The 23,485-nt window shown below is 44.9% G+C and overlaps 1 protein-coding gene across 2 annotated transcripts in view; it reads right to left on the bottom strand.

Annotated features, from left to right (window-relative positions):
- Positions 1-21,866, bottom strand: part of Pax3 (paired box 3) — a 95,206-nt gene extending 73,340 nt beyond the window's left edge. Inside the window, exons 1-4 of one of the 2 annotated variants that reach the window (XM_042679098.1) lie at positions 21,686-21,866; positions 20,220-20,455; positions 18,803-18,932; positions 17,514-17,648 (exon numbers count right to left, since the gene is read on the bottom strand). In XM_042679098.1, the coding sequence (XP_042535032.1) occupies positions 17,514-17,648; positions 18,803-18,932; positions 20,220-20,455; positions 21,686-21,770 (586 nt within the window). In that variant the 5' untranslated portion in view covers positions 21,771-21,866. The remainder of the gene's footprint in view (positions 1-17,513; positions 17,649-18,802; positions 18,933-20,219; positions 20,456-21,685) is intronic. The other variant, XM_042679099.1, reaches the window with a different exon arrangement.
- Positions 21,867-23,485: the final 1,619 nt, after the last annotated feature.

The raw sequence follows: 23,485 nt of genomic DNA, 5'->3' as shown, positions 1-23,485 counted from the left end.
CAAGAACTGCCTTTCACTCTTATCAAATAAAATTTTAATTTGCAATTCAAAGTTCAAAATTGCAATATATTTGATCTGAGTGCAGGCTAATCACTAAGAAAAATAGAAATAAACTCTTTCATATGGTAAACAGTAGTGCTTGTTATTCTGGATGTATAAGGGGTATAGTTTTTCTTCCTAATGCCCTCATTTTATAGTGTTCAGCTTCAATTTCAAAAGATTAGTAAACATTTCTTAGCAATATTTGCTTATACATGTCCCCACTGCCTAACAGAAGAAAACTTCAACAAAATTTGAGTCATAGATACAGGATTCATCAAAAAGATGAATGCAAATATTACTTTAGATATTTTATATACGAACAAAAACCTCAAAGGGAAAAAAAAAACTAAAATTCCCAAATACATTCATTTTACATTACTAATTTTATCATCCAGTCTTGGCAACTAAAGACTAAAATATTTGAATGGATTATTATCTCTTGTCAGAACATATACTTTAAAAATCCATCCACTGTAGATGTTGACATTTGAAATAACTTTCTTCCACAAATATAAAATTTTGAAATCTTAATTAAAAGAAAACTTAATTAAATCTTAATAAAGTCTTCTCTTGATAGGCTCTGACAGTTTGTTTTCTGCATAACAAAATTATTTCTTACATTCTTTCCATGTTTCTAAACTATTTCATAGCAGACTACCAAAAAAAAGTTTGGGGGAGGGATCTGAATAATCTCTTATTTAATCTTGACAAATTTTCTACAAAATTGTTTTGTGTGGAAAAATTGTAATTGAGTCAAATACGAGTTTATTTTTAATTTGTGAGTGTATATGTGTTTTTCAATTCAAAAGCAAGTAAGCAAAAAACAGAAATAAGGAAGGGAAGAAAGAAGGAAGGGAAGAAGGAAGGGAGGAAGGGAAGAAGGGAGGAAGGAAGGAAGGAAGGAAGGAAGGAAGGAAGGAAGGAAGGAAGGAAGGAAGAAAGGAAGGAAGGAATTGTTTTCACAAACGCAGTGTCTGGAAACTACTAAATATATGACCTGTTTGAGTTGTTTGGTTTGAGATGTTCGGAATCAACTGAGCACCATAATCGGGTTCTCTCTCTCTCTCTCTCTCTCTCTCTCTCCCTCTCTCTCTCTCTCTCTCTCCAAGGCCAGGTTTTACCATTGGCTAGATCAGCAGACAGTAATCCCTGTGTCCCTTTCTGGGCACAGAAAAAAAATCAGAGGGTTGAAAGAGTAATATTACCATCCTGCTTAAGATATTCCAACTCTCCACTTCCAGAAAAGTGGGCAACCAAGTGGGGTTAAACTCTCTAAACAACAACTCCAGACTTCTCAGCCTCTTCTAGAAGTTTTGACAGGAGGAGCGAGGATCCCTACATGGACGGAGCAGAAATGTGCAATCACCTGTGGGCTTCCCATGAGCTCCTGTTTCTAGAACTTCCTTCCAGCATCTAAAGGCATCTTGACCCTCTCTAGAGACAAGACAATGCAGGAATCACTCATCTAAAACATTCAGTGTCCTGGGGCCCTCTACACCCTTGTCCTGACTGCCCAACTGCCAAGAGGCCCCACTGTTCCCTTGTACAGCTGCCTGGAGCTACTCAGAGCTGAGAGCCAGTTTGGGCCACAGACATTTTTGCCTGCCCAAGCTGTGAGGCCGCACCTTGCACCTTTCTTAGTAGTCACATGTCCCAAAAGAGAGGAGGCTGAGGACCAGAGAGAGGGAACATGCTAACCAGGAAGATTTGCGGAGACCTACAAGAATTATCTGAATTTTGTCTAATGCCACCTTGACAGCTTGAAAGAACTAAGGCCTTGCCAATGTGGGGCTTTGCTCTTCTGCCCAGAGACGCTGAGTGGACATTGCTTCTCTTCCTGTGAGGCCACAGGCCATGATCTCTTTAAGGGGCTCCCTACAAGGACCTAAGATGCTATGGAGCATAAAGACCTCATGGGTGAGATGCTTGATCCAGATTTGGGCTCCCTGAGTAAATAAGGTAAGACACAAGAAATGAAGAGCCAGCTGGTGTACTTGAAAGTCGAAGGTAACAGAAGGCCTAGGAGAATGTGACCAAGTCTAGAAGATCCAGGGATTTGAGCTTCTGGACTTTTCTGGCCAGAAGTGCACCCAGCCAGCAATGGACAGCTTGAGGCACTTGTTTCAGAGATATCTCATTTCTTCAGACTTCTAAAAAATGCCTTGGAGCTATTGGCATCATGAGAGCTGGGAGACATAGGAGTCTCCCAGAGACCCACGGCTATGGCTCTGAGCCACCAGGACTTTGGGTTTTGTCTTCTCTATTCTACTCTTTAGTAAGAACTCAAGTCTTGCTCTGGTCCTGAAGAAGTAGAGGAAATCCACTGGGATAGAAGATGCCCTTGGCTTGACCTTGTCCTGCTTCATCCTAGATCACTCAGTAGGGTATTATGTCTTCACAGGTCTGGCTCTGCGATGAGGAGCCTGCTCCTATCAGAACCAGTCTTGTCTGTTCTCTGTGCAGACCAGAGCTGTTAGATGATGGAGTGAGGGGTATGCAAAGTCTTATCCTTGCCCAAATCAAAAGCTTTCCTCCATGATACCTAAAATCCCAGCATGACAAACTGTAGCTTCTAGAAGTCCTTCTCAAAGGAAGATCACCTCTGGGACCAGCTGAGTTTCTATTTGAGGAGAGAAAGCTGAGTGGACAGGTGAGGGAGCAAGTGTATGTGTGTGTGTGTACCTGTGTGTGTGTGTGTGTGTGTATATATATATATATATATATATATATATATACCTCTGTGTGTGTGTGTATGTGTGTGTACCTGTGTGTGTGTATATATATACCTCTGTGTGTGTGTGTGTGTACCTGTGTGTGTGTATATATATATATATATATATATATATACCTCTGTGTGTGTGTGTGTGTGTATGTGTGTGTGCTGGTACACAAAGGGACACCAATGCAAAGCAGAGAGAGAGAAAGAGAGAGGGAAGCAGACCAAGATTGACTCACTCCTCACCTTATGCCAGCCCCCAAATCCACTGATGAAGGAAATGAAGAAGCGTTTCCCTGATCTTGCAGGAGAAGAAGCAGTAAACAGGGAGCGTTTCAAGAACGGCTGAGTAAAGGTTAAACTTGTCTGATACACATCCTTTCCTGCAAAGAATAGTCTGAGGGGCAGTTCTTTTCATTTCTCCTCGTTTTCCCAAAAGGATTTTCCAAGGACCAGAAATTTCAATATGAAAGGTAGTCATTATCCTTTTCTAATGAATTTAACTTGGGTTTTTTTTTAACATTGTTTATTTTTAAAAAATTAAAAAATTCATTTCGGGAGGGGGATGGTTAGTTTAAACTTAGTAACATTAAATTATAGTAATTCAATAAAATGAGGAAAGTTAGCCAACAAAGATTCAGACAAAATTTGGTTCTATGTGTGTCATTGTATTTCATAATAAAGAAAGAAAGTTTTCTCCTTATCTGACCAAGGTATATGCTGGTACCTCATTAGGAATAGGAGGCTGCTGCTGCCGTCTAGTTTTGATTTTCCTGAGAGAAGCAGAAAACATAAGACATATGTGAGCAGGAAAGAAGCCCTGTCCTGATCCCTACGGAGGCTCCAGGGAGCCTCTTAGGTCCCAAGGCTTTCTGTTGAGGAATGCCTAATAAAACTCTGTCCACAGGCAAGAGGGGACACACGGAGAAGCTAAAGTCCAAAAGTCTTCCCCAAGAAACGCCCAGAAAGTAGATCCCAAGTAACTCAGGCTTCAGGGTGCCATCTGGCCTTCTATTTAGAGCCTGACTCCATCTAATAGCAACACTCTCAATATCCAGACCCCCCCACACATACACACACACACACACACTTCAGCCACTAAAGCCTCACTCTTTGCAGTTTCTGACCTGATGCTGTATACTAAGCCTTCTATTTGCCTTCTTCCAGACAGAAACTCAGCAAGTATTCAGAGACTGGCAAGGCCCTTGACCACAAACAGACATTGGTTTCTAGGAAGAAACTATAGAAGTTGCCTTTCTACCACCCTCTGATAAATGTGTGCTGTGCATACGCATGCCACAGATGTGTGCCCTGTCGGCAAAAAAAAAAAAAAAAACACAAGTAAAATCCAACACCTGGAAAGCTTCATGCTTTCCAGGTCATATTTTGCCCCCTCCCCCCCCCCCCCGCACTCTCCCCCCCCCCCTGGGTGGATTGCTAGTCCCCCAGAGGCACTCAGAGGAGAAACTTGTTCCACTTCCTGAAATGGATTCCCGGGCTTCCTTAAGAAACTGTCTGAAAGGATGTTAGAAGTTTCCAAACTTTACAACAGAGAACCCAACAACTCCAGACACTGAGAGTCCATCCACCAAGATAACTGGAGTAGAAAATGAAACCTTCCCTTCCAACCCCCAGATGAATTCACAAGTGCCTTCTATGTTAAAGAATCTGCAAGTCCGGGCTTCAGATGTAGCTCTATGATATTGTACTCGATTCACATCGAGGGTATCGTGGGTCCCCTCCTCAAAACTACTCTCTCCCTCTCTCACACACACACATACACAATTACAAGTTTTCAAATTGGAAGTGAAGGGTTACCTCTTCCAACAAACACCTGCTCGCTGACATGTAGTCAGTCCCCTAGAGAATGACTCTGCTTTCTCTCTCTCTTCACCTGTGTGCTCAGAAGCAATGTGATCATGTGCGGCGAATCTAGAATTTGGTCGCTTTACCAGGGTAGGCCTGGAAGCGACTTATTTTGTACGGTATAAATTTCTGTTGAGAACAACATCAGGGCAACCTAACAAACAAATCACAATGTTCCTTGTTAGGATTAACCCTCCTTAAACCTTTCTTCCTATGTGTACAGCTAGATGCTTTTACAGGTAGTAATCAGATGCCACAAATTATGGGCCTGATTCAATCCAAATTATGCGCAGAGCTGGGAGAGTGAATGAGAGACAGCGGGAGGGGGGCTGCTTTTGATTCTTCTCAGCTCTTTTGCAGATGCTTTTAATGCCAGGGCTGTTTATATCCCTTCATGGTGTTCTTTCTTGAGATTTCCCTAAGCAAGACGGAGGGAAAATGAGAAGCGAGTCCTGGGGACCTAGCTAAGTGTTTATTCTAGCATGAAGAAAATGAACTGTCCTACCTCACACCTGACAGGCTGTGTGCTAGGCACACTGGGGTAGGTACAATAATCGACAAGACAGAATACTTTGTTTTTGTAATTTTTCTCAAGCCAAATTAAGGTTCTTTTTAAATAAATAAATATATATTCACAAATAAATGCATTTCTCCTATCCCTGGGTGGCACATTCCTAAGAAGAGATGTCTTGAAACATTTGATTTAGAATAATTATGGGCAGTCACATCTTCGGTTTTCTTGGTTGGGGGGCGGGAGGGGGTGGGGGGAGGTTTTCCTCAGACAGTTGGAGCCCAGTTCTTTCTGGCTAATTTCAGACTCTGACTCCTAGCTTGGATAAGCCTTGGATAATTCAACAGTATCGACAACTCCCAAGCATCAGATTTAAGGGAAAATAGGCTGAAATGATCTAAGGAAAGTGAGGTATGCGGGGAAAACATAAAAAGTCTTTTGTGCCTAGCAGGGAGTGGATACAAATCCCCCCCCCAAAAAAAATTCATAAGCATTAAAAAGCAGCCCTTGCCAAACTCAGGAAACTCCTAGAGCCAAGCACTGGTTCATGCTTATGAGTAGCTAGTAATCCTAGAAACTTAAGAAGCTGAGATCTGAGGATCATGGTTCAAAGCCAGCTAGTGCAGAAAAATCCCTAAGATACTTATCTCCAATCAAACAGCCAAAAGCCAGAAGTGGAGGTGTGACTCAAGTGGTAGAGCATCAGCCCTGAGCAAAAATGCCAAGCAAGCACACAAAGCCCTGAGTTCAAATCATGATAACATCATTTAAGATAAAAAGGTGGGGGAACCCTAGAACATAAGGTCAGTACTTCTGAACAGAAATACAAGAGTAGGTCTTCTTACTATACTAGTTCAAACCTAATTTGGTGATTTGGAAAGATAATTTCTCCTTTGTAGCTCTATAGCCAGTTGCTTCTAGATTATTATAAAACTATCCACAGTTTCCCTAGCGCAAAAAGAAAAGTAAGTAAGACATCTAAGAAACTATTTTGCTGGGAATGAAATTAAATAGATAGTAACCAAAGGAACATTTAAAAAAAAAAAAAAAGCGAAACCAATAAGTAGAAGGGGAAACAAAAAAGTCCTCCTTCAATTTAGGAAATGATCCATTTGGAGAAACAATAGAATATTGGAGACGTTTCCAGAAGCAATCGCTGCTTATGGAACAACCCCAAGTAGTAATTTCGAAACTCTTACTTACGTCTCATGGTAAAGAACAAGTGTCTTGTTTTTCTACCACAAATGTCCGCAGGCAGACATGCCTCTGCTCCTTGCTTTTCTATTTCTTCACCATTTGTTCTCGGTGCTGAACCCAGTTTCCACCAAAGCTATCAGAATTACAGATGCCTTTCCCTTATTTTATAAATAAACTCGTGTGCCAAATGGTGCTGTGAGTCTGGAAACACTCTCAATGTGAAATAAATCATTAGTTTGCCAACGAGTGGAATACTATGCAGCTATACAAGCAAGGCTGAGTGGGGACAGGAGACCCTGAAGAAGAAAAATGGCTGGGATATAATCTAAAATTTAGAACAAAAAGAAGAAACAAACTGCCAGGTACTGTATGCTACCATTTCTGTCGCTGATGGGAAGAATTATGTGCCCGTGTGTGCACATGCACACACATGTGTACATACCAGTACTGGGGCTCGAACTCAGGGCCAGATCACTATTAGTTAGGATTTTTTTTTCTTTTTGTTCAAGGCTGGCACTCTACCATTTAAATCACAGTTCCACTCCCAGCTTTTGGCTGGATAATTGGAGATCAGAGTCTCAGAGACTCCTCTGCCAGAGTTGGCTTCGAACCGCAATCCATATCACCAGCACCCAACTGGAAAGAATTTCTGTGAGTGCAAAGGATTGGACTCCAAGCCTATAGACCTTACATTCCTGAAACTTTATTCTTCTTGAATGGGAGAGGGAGAGAGAGGGAGAGAGAGGGGAGAGGACAGGGAAAAGAAGAAAAGGTCATCACATTTTTACATAGACTCTCTAGAAACACTGGTAACAACTGAAGCAAAGTGGTCGGGAAACCTGTGTGTTGCTTGTGAGTTCTGTACAAAGCCAAGGTAATTTCCACTCAAGAATGGATATGATATGATGGCTTGAAAACTAAAACTAACAAAGCATGCATTTCTCTTGAGTGGGTGACCAAGGATGCAATCTTTGGAAGAAAAGTGCTTCCTAGTGGAGCTGACAGTGGGGTCACATCATCTAGCAGTCTCCTCTCATCTAAAAGCCTTGGGTTGGGGGTATTGGACCATGGGGGGGGGGGGGGGGAAGGTCTCACACTGTCCAGCAAGGTTTTACCAGTTCACTGTAGCCCCAGGCGGCTGAGGAGCCCAAGCTGCCTGCTGTGAAGCCTAAGCCACAACAGCTGCATAAACTGGCGATGGCCCAGCCTGACCTATTCCCGACACAGGTCAGAGCAGTGCATGCAGGGATAAGAAAACAACCTTCCCCAGCCAGTGGCTGTGCTGGCAAGTCTGCAGGGTGGAGGTTGTGGGGAGCTCTCTGGCTCCCAGATATTTTCCTTTCACTCACACAGCACCCCCAAGAGCAATGGAATCACCTATCTTTTGGGGACCAAGAAAAAAAAACACAGAGAGAGAGAGAGATGGAATGGAGGGAAATCAGATAGAAAAGTTTTTCATTGCAGATTCTCCTCCAGTTAAAAAGAACGCCACTCTAGAACATTCCGAGCTCTAATGTTAAAGGGAAGAGAATTTGAAAGAATCATGTACAAAGAAAGAAAAACGCCCTCTATCTCACAAGCTGAAAGAACTACAGAGGCATCTGAGAGCAGGCTGAAGAGACAGCAGAAGACAGGAAAAAACACGACTCTATAAAATTAAGTAGCCACAGGAGGAAAAATACACGTGAGACCTATCTTCAGAAAGGACTGGTTTATTCCACTTTAACCTGGGGGACAGACAATGAGCCCAAATAAAAACCAAACTAAAAATTGGTTTGAGGAGTTTTGCAAAAGCAAAGTTGATCTAAGAAAGAAAAATGTCATCTTGATAGGCTGGGAAGAAAAGTAATTAAGAAATATCCATTGACATCTGGGTGAATGCTTTTAGAATTAAATTATTTTTCAAAAACCTTTTCCATTAAGTAGTTGCTTATAAAGCCAATTCTTTTAGCATGGTGCAAATAGAACTCTGTGTGTGTGTGTGTGTGTGTGTGTGTGTGTGTGTGTGTGTGTGTGTGTGTGTGTTCAGTCTTCTTTGTTGCTGCTAAGCCTTGAATTAAACTTTTATCTACCCTTGGGCAGACCCTATCCGCTACTTTGTAGGCTGGTCACTGTCTCCATGTTCAGAGCCATTTCCTCCCAAGACTTTGAGTTTCATAAAGGTCCATATAATTTGTACATAACATGCACCCTCTCATTTTTTTTCTCACAGAACCCTGGGAAGTTGGTATAATGCCCCCCACCTTACATATGTCGAGTCAACACCTGAACTTCAATTCACCTCAATTTTAGAGCACCATTGGCAATACAAGCACAGGTCACTTGAGTACTGTGTTTAAAAGACAAGAAAACATATGGAAAAGTACTTTGAGGTGTGTTCAAATCAGATAGGACAAAAACACACATTGCTATAGTGACCTTTAGTCAGGAAATCAGCCAGAAGATGATTCCAAAAGATGAAACCTATTGCTTTTCTTATAAGAAAAAGTTAATTGGGCCAATTAATTCTCTTTAGTTCAACTTAAGCTCAACCATGATAACTGAGAGGTAAAAATACATCTGCACTCTTTGGCCAAAATTTTCTTAATCGTGATAATATACTTAAATATTGATTTTAAACATACATGACTGGGGCTTAAGAGTATAGGTCAGTGGAAGAATGCATGCTTAGCATGTGTGAGGCCGTGGGTTCGATGCCTAGCACCACAATAAACAAACAAATAAAATATATGTTTGAAAACTGACCCTCTACCTAGACTAGAATTTGCTTTTTTTTTAAAAAAAAAAAAAGGAGATAAAGCTTATGGTACTTTACTTCATGTATGTGCCTATAAAAACTCACAAAATACCAATATGTAGATTTTCTGCTAAAATGCAAATACATTTGTGATCATCTAAGTATTAGTTATGAAAGTATACAATAAACTAAACCAATGTTATGTCCAATATAAATTGTACAGTAATTAACTTTCTTTTCTTACCTAGTGTCCTCGCTTACTTATAATGTTTAATGACTTATGACCATTTAATTCTTCACATAATTCCAGAAATAGGCTTAATGATGGTAAACATTTTTAAAGCTATATTTGTGTTTCCACAAAACTATACTATTTGAACTCTCAGTATGATCCTCTAAATCATTAAATGCTGAAAAATCAGTGGATTTTTCACTCCCTCAAGCCTGTGTTAATCAGCCAAGAAGTCTTCTTTCTTTGTCACAAAGCATTTTGATCAGCTATTTTTAAACAGAAGAATCTATTGGATTATGTCCAGGATGAGTGAAGAATTAGCCTCTTGAATAAAAAGTTAATATTGAAAGTCTATAAGATACAAATATATAACTAGCTTACTTATCTGTCATGAGTTCTAGTCTCTCATGGCAATATGGATACATGAAAGTCCAGATTACTTTGATCAATTTATTCTGCCTCTGAGAAGAGGTATTTTATTTTATTTTTTTAATTAAAACTCCTTCAGCAATAGTTAAAATGCTACAAATATACAAAATGTACAGTAAAATGCTTTCCTAAGATTTTCCTTTCTTTTTTTTAATTGGGGGGTGTCAAACCAAATTCTCAATTTTACACTAATGTTCTTTTTTAAAACTGTATTTTAAAGAGAAATGGTTGTTTCCGTATTAGAAAATGATCTCTTAATCTTTTCTTTGCTTTTAATCAGGAGAGAAGGAAAGAAAATGAGACTTTAAAGGTTAAGAATTTATTTTTTTTTAAAAACCTTCCAACTGTTTTCCATAAATATATTCTGTGATTTTCCTATCTCTTTCTGAGAAGGATGAACTTTCTTAATCATTCCAATTAAACAGGTGTTTTATCATGTTCACAGGCATTTTGATAACTGTGTGTATCCAAAGTTAAAAACAAATATATTCTCCTTATTTCAGAGCATTAGCTCCGCACCAAGCATTTGAAGCAAAGCTTTCTTAGAGGAGAAATATCCTAATTCTAGTCCAAACTCCCAACACTGCAGAAGCACAGAACTCTTCTGCACTCTACCCGACTCCGCAGGGTAGTTCAACCATAAGCTAAATGTGAGTGTTCTACTGAAGACTGACGTGAAGGGGTCAAAAATAATTCACAACTGGGCAAGGGATGGCCACAAGGCAATTCTGTCCTTTCCTCCGCAGTCATCTTCCAGGAGGGTGGCAAAGCCCTTCTTACTTTCTTTGCACCTTTCAGGACTATAGCTCCTTAGCTGAAGGCAGCCAGTTCTTCTGTCAGTAATCTTGCTTTGGTAGGAAAATGAGATCCAACAGGGATCTAAAAATCTCTCGTCTCCTTGGTAGGGTATTGAACACACAGCATAACACACTGCCGATGGGAAAGTCACTTTACCTCATATGTATATAAAGTATGTGTGTACATGTGAAATATGCAGCAAAGCACTCTCTAATGCTACATCTCCCCCAGATAGGGGACCGTAACAGATCTGAACTGACTTTAACTTCCCCTTGAGTCTATTTCAGTTATTCATTCTATATTGCAATGATGGGTACTAAACATTTCATATGCGAGAGCGCTTGAACACAGACAAATTAGTAATTAGTTTTAAAACATCCACTAATGATTCTGTTCTATACAGATGTATCTTGTTCAAGCATAAGCAACAAGGGCTGGAGGCTTGGCAAACAACACAGCACCCACCTACAAGTGCAGGGCCCTGAGTTCAAACTCTGGTACTGCCATTTGTTTAATCATACAAAAATAGAGTGAGAAAGAGTAATAAAAACCAATATTTAAAAACTCTCTGTGTAATTATTTATGTAGTAAAATGTCCAGGGAGAATAAACTTGAGAAAATCCTCATCTACTGCACAGCTAAATATCCATAGTCTGAATCTGGCAAAAGTCATAGAGTCTCAAGAGTGATATGTTGGCATTTGTAAATTAAGCACAGAGCCCCTTGCAAGACTTTTGGCCCTCATAAGAAAAAAAAGACAAATACAAATATATTGAGTACTGAAATAAACAAACAAAAGTAATAGTTCATCTAAAAATCAACAGCCACTAAACATCATGAAATAATTCAGGTATTATTTTTTCCCTAGCATTCAACAGCAGAGTATGGAGTAAGAACTTTACTTTTATCTCAAATTCTGATGCCTCTCACAGGACAAATAAACCTTTATTTTGTGTGACTGGATATAATTTGGTACTGGCTTAATTCTTAGTGATGAATTTGTACATAAACTTCAATGATGTACGCAGTGTCACACATGAACAAATATCTATTCCTATATTTTAAGGGGCTATAAAATGTATGATAGCATCATGTAACCATCTATAAACACAAAAATGACAGAAACATATATAGAAATATACTGTGTATTCCACACCGAGTTCTACATTTTTTTTTCAAATGTGACATTTTTTTTCTCTCCATCATGATAGCTTGGAATGCAACTTTAGCAAAACTCTTGTATGTAAAGGCAGTACTAGTCAGATCATTGCTCCTATACCTGCATTCCCTCCACCAAAAAGAGAGAGAGAAAGTCAATGTGATGATAAAATCACCATCTTAGCACCACTTCTAAACAAGGAATCGCCTTGGGATAATGAAAATCGCCCATGGGTCTTTTCTATAAACCATGTACATGTAACTGGATTCAGTTTTTATTTCCTAAAGAGAATTTGGTCAATACTTCCTCAGAATTTCAGAGGAAAAGGAGAGTTTTCCAGGATAAATTGAAGGGATTCGGACTTTGATCTCTGCAGCTAAACATGTCTCACAATAGAAGATGGCCAAGGAGGCCCGAGCTCTCTCGGCCTTTTAATGCATAACAATGCTATCAACAAACAGCTACTTAATCAATATTTGGCCAGGGCGGCTGAAAACATCCTTTTCAGGCTTTAATTCCTACTTGTAAAACAACCTCAGGGCAGCCAGTGAGATAAGACATTAAACTGACTGCTTAATTGCCTTTTAGTGCCTTGGTAGTTATGTATGTACATTCTTAATGGTTCCTTAATCTTTATTTGCCCGCATAAATAAGTTACCTGTCACAGAGTCCCACCAAACTACCACTTTCTCCATCCAAGATCCGGTCAAAATCTTGTTCACTGGATGATCAAGCCTTAAATGTCACTGGTCATTTATGTACTCTATGTACAACTTGAACACTGAGTCTTATAATTAAGAGAGCTTCTTGTTCTGTCCTCAAAATATTCATAGATGTTGAAAGCGCCGGGTTTGCTGACCAGCTCCCAGTCACGAGACTGATTTCTGTATACTCCACTCGCCGGAGCCCTGGCACACTGTCTGTTTCCACCTGCCGCCCCGGTGGGTTTTAATGCTTAGCCCTGGGGACTCATAAATGACCCTTCAGTAATTATTACATACTTGAAGGCCCTACCTTCCCCTTTCCGTGCTATCAACAATCACATCAACCCCTCCCCCAAATAAACAGACGATTTCAGGCATTAATTAGAAAATCTGGGTGTTTTCAATAAGGCTAGAAACTAAGCATACAGCCCTCAACAAAGTCAAACCAGCAAATGAACTAAGCTTACAACACTTAACCAGGTCAAACACACAAGCGGAAAAAGAAAATCAAGGATCAACTCTCCTGTTACAAAGATCAGCGGGAAATCCTCACTGCTACATTGAGGGAAAGTACACAGCACCAGTATTCTTATAGAATTCAAGGCCTTCTAGTGCCAATGTTGTTGTTGTTGTTGTTGTTGTTGAGAGGGGGGGATGGTTCCTTATTAAGTGTATCAGCTAAGTTGAGGTCAAATTCCCAGATGCTGACAAATGGACTTGAGGGTGGACAGTCAATCCGGTTAGGGTCACCAAGTTTTTATCCCATTATTTCAAACCCATACCCCATTATTTTAATCTGTGAGAAAGTTCATTCTCTTGTTTGTCGTCCATCCCAAATTTATCTCAACATTCCCTTCCTTGCAAACTTGAGAGAAGCAAGCAGGCCTTTTTCCACTTTACAGCCCACTCTTCATGTAAAAGGTCGCTGTACATGCACCCATGGTAACAAAGAATTCCAGGACTTAAAAAAAAATTATTTCTGTGGTTTTGAACTGGATTATATATGTTTAAAATCTGAAATCATTTGTCCTCGTTCATTTTAGGAGCGCTCACAAACAAAATAGAAGCTCAAGCAAAACTTTGGTCACTTTTGCTCTTTCAAATTCAAGAAACGAAAAGCATTCGTTCCTTATAGATGGCAAATCGGAGCGGAGAAATATGTAAAGAATACAACCCCCCTCCCCCAACCAACCAACCAACCCTGCCAGGTTTGTAGCCTCCTAGCTTCATCTTTGAAATTGTTGCAAACCTCCCACGCTCGCTTGTGATTTTGGAAAAGGGGGAAAGTCTTGGGAAAGTGTGTCTCCAGCCCCAATCAAAACATCAATTTGGCAATCTGGCCTCTTTTCCCCTCGCCCTCCCGAACTGACACTTCAAAGGCGCTACAACAAGTCAGTAATTGTAAGGTTGCATCTAAATATTTAAGAGAGAGTCTTGCAGTCGCGTGCCCATTTACAGTTCCTCATCTGTCCTCTTAATTCCATTACGACATAAAGCAAAAATGTTTCCCAAAACTCATAAACAGGAAAAGCGTCACTTTGTTGCAAGAAGTTGCGGGGGTGGGGGGGGAATAGACACGGAAAGGAGGAGGAGGGGGAGGAGGAGGAGGAGGTGATGATGAAGGAGCTGTTTCTATTGATTAGTCACTGCTTTTGTGTTAAGAGCTTTCTTTAAAATAAGGGAGGGGAGATGGGGGGGAGGTTGCAGAAATTTCACTAATGTGAGCCTCAGGCAAGGGAGGAAAAAAAGGAGAGGGAGAGAGAGAGAAAGAAGAAGGGGGAGGCGGGCTGTGTCTAGATGAAAGCGAGAAGGACATAAAGGAGGCAATTGAGCCGGCTGCAGCCCGGCGAGCTGAGCTTCGAGCCAGCGGGCCCTGGCGTAGGGGAGGGGGCGGCGCGGCGCGGCACTTTGGCGCAGGGCACCGGAGAGGAGGCCCAGCCCATTGTGGCGGCGCCCGCGGGCCCGCTCAGCCGCGCCGGGGGAGGAACAGAGGCGCCCATTGAGTGGTCCCAGCACGGGCCATGCCCACAGCCCCCGGGTGCCGGCCTGGGCCGGGGCTTTGCTCCCCGGCCTGCGCTGGCTCCGGATCGCAGCGAGAGCTCCGAGTGGGTGAGGGAGTGTGTGTTGGGGGGGGGGGGGGGTCCTACGTTGCCCCACCCTCTCGTCTCAGTGGGGGCGAGAATGCGGGAAGGATGGACTACGGGAGGGGGGGGGGGCGCACGGCGCCCCGGGGCTTGCCTGCGCCTGGGCGCACCGGCCAGTGTGCGCAGCGGGTCCGCGGGCGGTGCTGCTTTGGGACTGGTCAAGAAAAAAAGGGGGGAGGGGGAGTTGGGAAATCTAAAGAGATCTAAAGAGAAATAAAAGGGAGTGGTTCTGACCTCTTTCGGGTGCCCTTTCGGCCGTGCGTCCTAGTGTCTGCCAAACAAACCCCGTGCGCCAAAGTTGTCCACCCGAAAGCCCATGTCAGCAATGCCCGCCGGATCCACCGGGCTAGAAGATCCGGCAAGAGCCCATCGCGGTGGTCTCGGTACCCCCAAGTCCCTCCTTGATCAGCTCTTCCCTCTTTCTCTGTCCGGGTTCTTTCTCAACATCGGCTGTACGGTACAAACATGGGGAGGGGAGGAGGGAGCCTGACACTTTGGATGCCCAACAAGGGATGGGATTTTTTGTTTGTTTGTTTTTGAGGTTTCCAGATTGCAAACTGTATCTCAGTACATTTCACCCCATTCTTTCTCTGGGTTCCTCTTGCCTTCCAAAGCTCCTCCTGAAAAGAAGCTGGAGGCTCCAAATAGAGTGAGGCTGTGCGTCCCCTGACAGCTCCAAATTAAATTAAGCGTCAGCTGCTGAGGTGTGTGCCGGCCTTGTGTGTGTGTGTGTGTGTGTGTGTGTGTGTGTGTGTGTGTGTGTGTGTGTGTGTTGTCAACCGCACAGCTCCCACTGGGAAGAATACTCTGATTTTTAAAATGGTAGCAATTTCCCTTGAATGGCAGCAAGCGCAGCTAGACTAGAAACATTTTGTAGGTGAAATGAGCACTTTTTCCACACTGGAGAGTCCATAAAACTTCCTGGCGCAGCAACTATTGGGGCTCATTGAATAATTCATCCCTCATTGCAAGGCCATAATGTCTATTCTGGGTCCTTTGTGGGGCTGTTTTCTCTTCTTTTCTCCTTGAATTATAAAAAGGTTGCCTTCCTTTGTTCACATCAAGCTGCTCCGAGCTGGAGCTTTGTCTGGGCCAAGCTAAAGTGTGAGTTTCAATGGACTCTCCAGGCTTTGTCTCCCAAGTTCATCTCCAAGTGTAGATTGTGTAGAGAAGGCCTTCTTTGTAAAAGCTGGAAAAGTTGTACAAATGTTTGACCAGCTCATTTGGGGCGTTTTGTCTCCTGGGCCTCGGTTGCCTGTACTGAGAGGGACAGGCAGATTTGCCCCGCTGTGGCTTCCAGCAACAAGTTAGCAAAGCCAGGGATATAGGCCTCTCCAACAACTCTTGGCCCTCTGAGCCATTGCTTTAAGAGCTCTCTAGGTTTGAGGTTGTCTAACTGCTCAACTCCTTACCTTCCTTCCATCCCAGCATCTCCCTGCCGGGCTAGAATAAAAACTAAAGTGTGTTCTCAGAGATCAGGCCAGGAAAAGATACCCCCCCCCCAAAAAAAAACAAACAAGAGAGGCTTAAACTGAGTCCAAGGAAGGCTCCTGCTCTAAAGGGAGGGACGGGACAGCACACTGCTCACCAGCATTGGGTTTGAGGTATCTTTTCTCAACTGCATGAGTGTCCCAAAGCATTCTATGTGTCCCAAAGCATTCTAGTTGTTTGTAAGCCTAAATGTTTTCTGTGTGCAGATTTTTGCAGCCGTTCAGAAAGAAACCACTGTAGAATGCTACACACCCAGGCTTAGATGATAAAGGTAAAAAAAAAAAAAAAACAAAGTGACTTTCCTGGCTCAATCCCACCCAGGACCCCACCCTAGTCAGAGCATGCACCCTGGAAAGCTACCTGTGCCCCCAGGATAGCTCCAAAACTCAGCTTAGCCCAAAGGGGTCCAGTCAGGGAACCCACCAAACTGAGAAGGGAACCCAGTCACTCCTGAGATTTTTTAAGTTGAAGAAATGCAACTCTCATCAAACCAAAAATCACCTAGATCTTGGTAAAGATCTAGGCAAAAAGATCTTGGCAAAATGATCCTGTTCAGATCCATCTCCCAAGGCATTGAACACTCCCTTGTCTCTCTCCCCTCCCTCTTCTCACCCTCCTCCCCCTCTAACTTTGAAGTTTCAGGACAACTCCAAGCAGGTAATAATGGGAAAACAGCAGCCTGCAATTCTTGTTCCCTTGGGGGTGGGGGAAGAATTTCTCTTGGTGCTGACAGGCCACAGCCAATATGGAGTGGGTGGTCTGTACCCCTGAGGGGACGGAGGATGACAGTACTGAGAACCCAGGAGCACAGATCTTCAGTCTAGTAACCCAAAGCTTGGGTTCAGACACCTTCAGGTTAAATGCCATCAATACTTAAAAACAAATGACAAAAACAGCCAACTTCTACACATACACACAACACAGAAGAGATTAGATGGATTTAGAAACCCATCAAAACTCTCTGCCTCTGTCTCTGTCTCTGTGTCTGTGTCTGTATGTGTCTCTGTCTCTGGCTGTCTGCCCTCACCCCCTCTCTCTCATCCCTGCTTTTCTTGAGGCTGGAAAAGCTACTGCAAACTCTGGAGGCTTAAATATCCTCTATCATACCCCAACTGCTCAGAGATTCCCAGTCTTCATTTCCACTCAGCTCCAAGACACCACCAGTACCATATACAAATGAACTCATTCACCGGTTTACGCTCGGTGGACTAAAGCTGGTATATAGTAATAATAATAATAACAACAAATAAATAAAGGAAAGTTTGACTCTGTGGTAGAACACTTGCCTAGTATACGTGAGACCCTGGATTCCATCCCCAGCACCATGAAGATAAAAGTAACAGATTAGAACAGAGCAGATGTTGGTTTTCATAGCAAGTACTTCTGTGCTCTTTCATTTGAAGGCTCTTACAGTAGCCAGCCATGGGTTGTCAGAGAACCAGGACAAGCCAGGGCCAGGAGCTAGCAGCCACTGCGCCACCACTCACCTCTCTCGCTCAGGATGCCGTCAATGCTATGTTTTGCTTTTTTCTCACTTTCCTCAGCCTCCTTCCTCTCCAGGTCAGCCTCTTCCTCTTCGCCTTTCCCAAATTTACTCCTCAAGATGCGGCTGATGGAACTCACTGCAGATGAGAGGAGGAAGAGCCCATGGTCAGTTGAAACACACCAGGCTGTTCAAGATCCATCCCCCTAAAAGCCCCAACCAGGGCCACCCTCCATCCTGTCCTGCTCCCTCAGCTGGAATCTCCCTCCGGAATCCGAATCTCCGGCCTCCGCCATCCGTGCTGCACACTATTGTCTCTTCCTTCCACTCACAACCCCCATCCCTTTTATAGGCCTCTAGGTATGGAAGCGGGAGCAGCTCCTCCAGCCTTCGACTGTGGGTGGAAAAAGAAAATGTCATCTTTGTCCCTCTCCTTTTGAGAAGTGTTTGTTTCACTTCTTCAATGGTATGCTAAGTTTCCGGCCTGAGAGTCTCCCCACCTGAAGTCCTTTGGCCCTGGAGGTTCGAGGTTCGAATGCAGTCAAGAGCCACCGCGGACCTGCTCCCCCTGCAAACCAACTTTTTTTTTTTTTTTTTGAGGCTATAAAAGGTTTAAATTTCAACTGCAGAATCGTTTCCTATTGTAAAAATCAAAAGAAAATGCACTCTCCCCCATTTATTTTTTCCAGATTCCAGTCTGGTAAACAAATCCATGCCCTGAAATATATCGTTCTTGCAAAGGGAAAAAGGGAGTTTCCTTTTAATTAAAAACAAACTCCCCAACGCTCCCTGACTCTGGTTCTACCGCTGGTCTTTCTCTTCCCTTGGGGGGGGGGGGGAGAGAGTTGGTGGTAGGCTGGATGGTCCCTGAGAGGAATATGGGAGGGGGAATTGCCTGAGCTCTCTTTTAGCACAAGCAGAATCTTGATTGGTAGGGCTCCATCTCTTTTTGACGGGGGTTACCAAAACATTTGTTTCTCTTTAAAAGGGAACATCAATATTAATAAATGCTTGGCCTCTGCCTCACATCCCCCTCCCTGCCTTCTTTGGAGAGATGTCTGTCCATGGAGGTCTCTTAACCCTCCACCCCAGGGACAAGCAACCCCCCCCCCCCCCCCCCCCCCCCGCCCAGCTCCATAAAATGCCAAGAACGTCTGGTTTATAAATATTTCAGGGCCTTGGGAGAACAGCCACCCAATAGTCAGGATCAATCATTGAGGGATTGTGGTGTGGATGTCCACATGGATAATAGTGACTGACTGTCGGCATGGAGACCTTAATTGGGTCTAGTACCTGAAGGCACTGTGTTGCGATCACAGACTGCGTCCTTGAGTAATTTGTCTCGGATTTCCCAGCTGAACATGCCAGGGTTCTCTCGTTTGTATTCCTCAATTTTCTTCTCCACATCAGGCGTCGTTACCTGCTTTAAGAGAACATGCGGGCCGCATGGGTACCCAGTACTCTGGGCTAGACAAAATAACCCACCACTTAGCCTGGTGCCCTTTCCTGTATCCTCTGAGAAGATATTCCCCCCCACACACACATGTTAGCCAAAGAATCACAACTCTCAAAGGCAATTCGCTTTACAAAGAGGCAGACAGGAACTCCGGTGCAGCCTGGGGACCCTCCACCTGCCCAGATAAGCTCCCACAACCCACTGAAATCAAGAAGAATTAGACTATCTTGGAGGCAAGGGCAGCATTTTCTGATGCTTGGGAATAAAGACAACTCTTTGTACCCGAATCATGCGAAAATGAAACTAAAAAGGTAATGCTTGAGAGAGCTACTGAACAAACTAATTAGATCAGCAACTTGTACCACTGCACAGATACAAGATTGTTTTTTTTAAGGGAAGAGCAGAATGAGATGCAAAAAAGTTGTCTATCTGAATTTTTAAAAATGGAGTGGAAGAGTGATATGCCTAATGAGAGATTTATACTTTCCGCTCACTACAAATAAAGAGTTTATAAGGATTCTTAGGTTGAGAAAGGGTTGGGGAGAATGAGGGAATTGAAGGATATTTGAAAGTCCCTAGTTTACCATAACCCTTTTGGGGTTTGCCCCCTGCAAACTAGAAAATCATCCTGGCTTTCCTTCGGAAGCAGAAGAAAAGATAGTGCCTGTGTAATCTCCACATACACAGCCCTAGCCAGTGTGAATTTCTTTGAAAAGAGAACCAAAATAATTTGAAGATCGTTTTAAATTGCTATTTTGAAGCAGAGTCAATGCTTACTACAAAAAAAAAATCACAAATGGTTTTTTTTGGAGTCTTTGGATAATTAAATATGGGACAGAAATCATTTTTTAAACCAACAGAAAAAGAGGTTCTGAAGTTTGGAAAGCGCAGTGCGATGAATGAGGTTTGAGGGAAGACAGTTGAGAAGATACCAGCAACAGGTGAACGTGTACAGCTTCCAAGCTCTCGGTGTTCGTTAAAATAATTTCATGAGATATTCAGCGCTCCCAGGATTTATGTGTTTCATTTACAAAACGTTGCGTTTGCCTATAATGTTTGTCAAGGACTGTCCCTGCTACTGCACCCGTGTGCGTGTGTGCGCGTGTGCACACACACGCACACGCACTCCTTCCCGGACTTGAAGACTAACTTTTTGAAAAGCCCCAAGTGGCAGCCCTTAGTCCCGACCTGCTCTTCCATTAGATAAACTGCCGCCCAAGCCCCAAGTAAGGACAGCCAGGCCCGCTCGCTCACCTTGGGCTTGCTGCCGCCGATGGCTCCGGGACGGATGGAGCCTGTCTCCTGGTACCTGCACAAGATCTTAGACACGCAGCCGTGGGACACGCGCAGCTGGCGCGAGATGACGCAGGGCCGAATGCCGTGGTGAGCCATCTCCACGATCTTGTGGCGGATGTGGTTGGGCAGCGGCCTACCGTTGATAAATACTCCGCCGAGCTGGTTCACGCGGCCCTGGCCCAGGGGAGTGGACACTGGGAGAAGAAAGGAGAAAAACAAAAAAACAAAAAAGAGAGGGACGCGAAGAAAGTCACTTAGAGAGAATAGAAAACAACAAGAAAAGACGAACCCACCAAATTTTGCATTCTTCTCTCTGACAGCCCCAAAGTTAAACTGCTTCCTACCCGACTCCCAGTTCTAGGCCCGCTTTTGGTCACATTTGGTCAAATTATTAAGCATCCCAGCGGCATGGAATCGCGTGATGAGGCCGGGCTACCTGCTCTTCTTCCCTTTCGACCCCAGACTAGCGACTTGGAGCAAGCAGCCCCTGGGGTTGGTGGAGAAGACGGGGTCCTGGCAAGATCTATCCTCAAAATCTGCCCATCTGGGGGCTACAGTAAGGGTTTGGGGCGAGCTGTCAGCCCTTGGGGTTTCTGGAGTACAGTCAGAGAGTCAGAAAGGACACCGAACGCCGGCACAGGTGGTGGCCAATGTCACCTGTTACACGCAGCAACAGCGGTGGCGCTCAGGCTGGTGGGCATCGCGGCCTCACTTCATAGCACGGGTGTTGCATTCGTGGGGTACTGAAGACACCGTCCAAATCCACCCCCCTCCCCTGCTCGCCCGGGCCCTAACCTTTCAAATTGTTTAGAAAAGCTCTTGAAGGGGGTGAGGAAGGAAAAGAAGGCAGTTGCAAAACTTTCTGAAATGCCCTAACATTTCAGGCAGACAGAGGGAAAAGACATCCCCAAACAGGATCCAGAAACTTGGAGCTGCTATTTGAATTGAACGGGATTGATTTATTATTGTTGTTATTATTATGCATTAGTGCTAAAAAAAAAATAAAGTCCAATTACGATGGCAGGTAGTCACTACAACTTTGCCCAGCGAGAAGGTTCCGCGGGGTCGCCCAAACGTCCTCCCAATGTGGACTCCACCGGGACCATGTTTGCGCGCAGAAGTGGCTTCTGTGGGTGGCTCCAAACGCTGTTCATCCCCTTTCCAAACAACGGGAGAAAGTGGTGGAGCCCGCGGGCCGCAGGCCTGGCCGCCAAACTCCGCGCCGGGCTTTTCACCGGGGAGCAGCGGATGGTAGATGGAAAGTGAGGCCGGGCCTGGCCCCCAACTCCGGCTTCTTGAAGTGGGACTTCCTCCTTGGACTCTCCAAGGAGTCGGTGCGGGTCGGGGATGGTCGGGGGTGGGGGGGCCGGGAGACAGTCGATCTCCAGCCCCGGGATTCAGGTGGCGCCGAGGCCCTTCCTTACCTTCCAGCGGGAACCCACTGCGTGGATAGTTCTGCCCCGGGCCGGGCCGCATCATCCTGGGGACAGCGCCGGCCAGCGTGGTCATCCTGGGGGCAGCTTCGCTCGGAAATTATATCCAGGTGAAGAAGGCAAAAGGGGAAAAAAAACGATCGCGGCGCAGCGGGTGACCCTGGGGAACTCTACGGAGCGTGAAGAGCTCCTCCCTCCCCCCCCCAAAAACGACAGGAAAGAGAGGGAGGGACGCGGGAAAGGAGGAGGAGGAGGAAGAGGAGGAGGAGGAGGGGGACGGCTGCTGGCCTCCTAATCCAGAGGCTGGAGATGGAAGGTGGAGGGGGGGCCGGGTGTGGAGACCCCTAGAGTCCGGGATCCCCAAGCCCAGGGTGGAAAAAGTTTGGTGTGCGTCTGTCTGGTCGAATGGCGCCGTAGCTGGGCTGGGGAGGGGGCGGCGCTGGGAAAAGTGGAGGGGGGGAGTTCCAAGTGCCGGGATGAGCCGGGTGGGGGGGAGGAAGGGGGGCGAGGCAGGAGCGCGGCCCAAGCCTTCCTCTCGTCGGGACCCCGAGTGCTGGGATCCCGGCTAGGGAGCATTTATTAGTTCTTTCACCCAAAGCTTGGTCAGGAGCCCTGAGCTGCGATTGGCCCACGAGGAGACCGGCCCGGGTGGCGGAGGCTTGCGCTGATTGGGCGACGGCGGCCACTTTCTCTTCCCATCCCAGACTGCCCAGGCCTCCGTGGACCCCAAGAGTGACTCGCGCTGAGCCCCAGCCCCGAAGAGAGAAGGGTGGTGGTGGTGGTGGTGGACCCGAGGAACCGGGAGACAACAGCCCGAGGGTGATGACAGCGGCGGAGGCGTGTGTGTGTGTGTGTGTGTGTGTGTGTGTGTACGCGCGCGCGCGTGCCTCAGTCTACCACTCTCGGGGCGCGCGCCTCCGCGGTCTCTCTCCTGGCCTGTTTCTGCGTCTCTGACTTGGTGTCTTTCTGTGTCTCTCCGTGTCCGCCTGTCTCGACTGTTTCTCTCATTCTCTTTAAATCTCCGTTTTTTCCACCTGTGGGTCTCGGGCTGGGCTTACTGCCCGCCGCAGGGGGCGCTGATAAGGCTTAGTTTCCCTTCCTCGGGTCAGTCTCTGCCCCTTGGCCTGGACTCGTTCTAAGATCCTCCCCATAGGGTTCCTCTCTGAAGAGTCCAGGATGTGCCTGTAATGTCCTTTCTGTCTTTTCCATCTAGAGGTGAGGGATAGGAGGTGGGTAGCTGGGCAGATAGGCAGTAAGCAGGTAACCAGGCCCTAAGATTATATCGTTAAAGTTTGGCCCGTTAGGAAGAGTCATCTCCTTTACTTGGTTAAAAAAAAAAAAAAACACCAAAAAAACAAAAACTCTCTTAGGATGCTGGGGCTCTAAATCTCCACGTATAGACCCCGGAGGCAGAGATGCATCTATATGTTAAAGTTTTGCCCGGCTGCAGCGTTTGTTCTCAGGAATTTATTATGGCATTCAGACTAAAGGGGCTGGAAAAATAAAAGGAGCAAAGTCTTGGCTAGGAGCTGAAGTGTCCCTCAGCAGGATATGACGCCAGGAGTGTTGTAAAGACTGTCTGTCCTTAGAGAAGGTACCATTGTGCATAGCCTTTTATTTATAACTTGGTAAGTGCCAGCGAACTCGCCTCCTTTACACCCCCGAGTGCCAGCCCCGCGTCTCTGCTCCTCGCTTTATTCGCTCAAGTCTATTCAGAGACTGTCACTCCGGGACTGTGAGGTATTCAGGGCCTTAATCAATCAAAAGGATGAGAATCAGGCAGGTTTTTCC

The sequence above is a fragment of the Dipodomys spectabilis genome, unplaced genomic scaffold (assembly GCF_019054845.1).
Source record: "Dipodomys spectabilis isolate Male_0828 unplaced genomic scaffold, ASM1905484v1 ptg000051l, whole genome shotgun sequence".
Classification (NCBI taxonomy): domain Eukaryota; kingdom Metazoa; phylum Chordata; class Mammalia; order Rodentia; family Heteromyidae; genus Dipodomys; species Dipodomys spectabilis.
The sequence above is the reverse complement of the archived record's forward strand: the minus strand, read 5'-3'. Positions and strand labels throughout refer to the sequence as shown.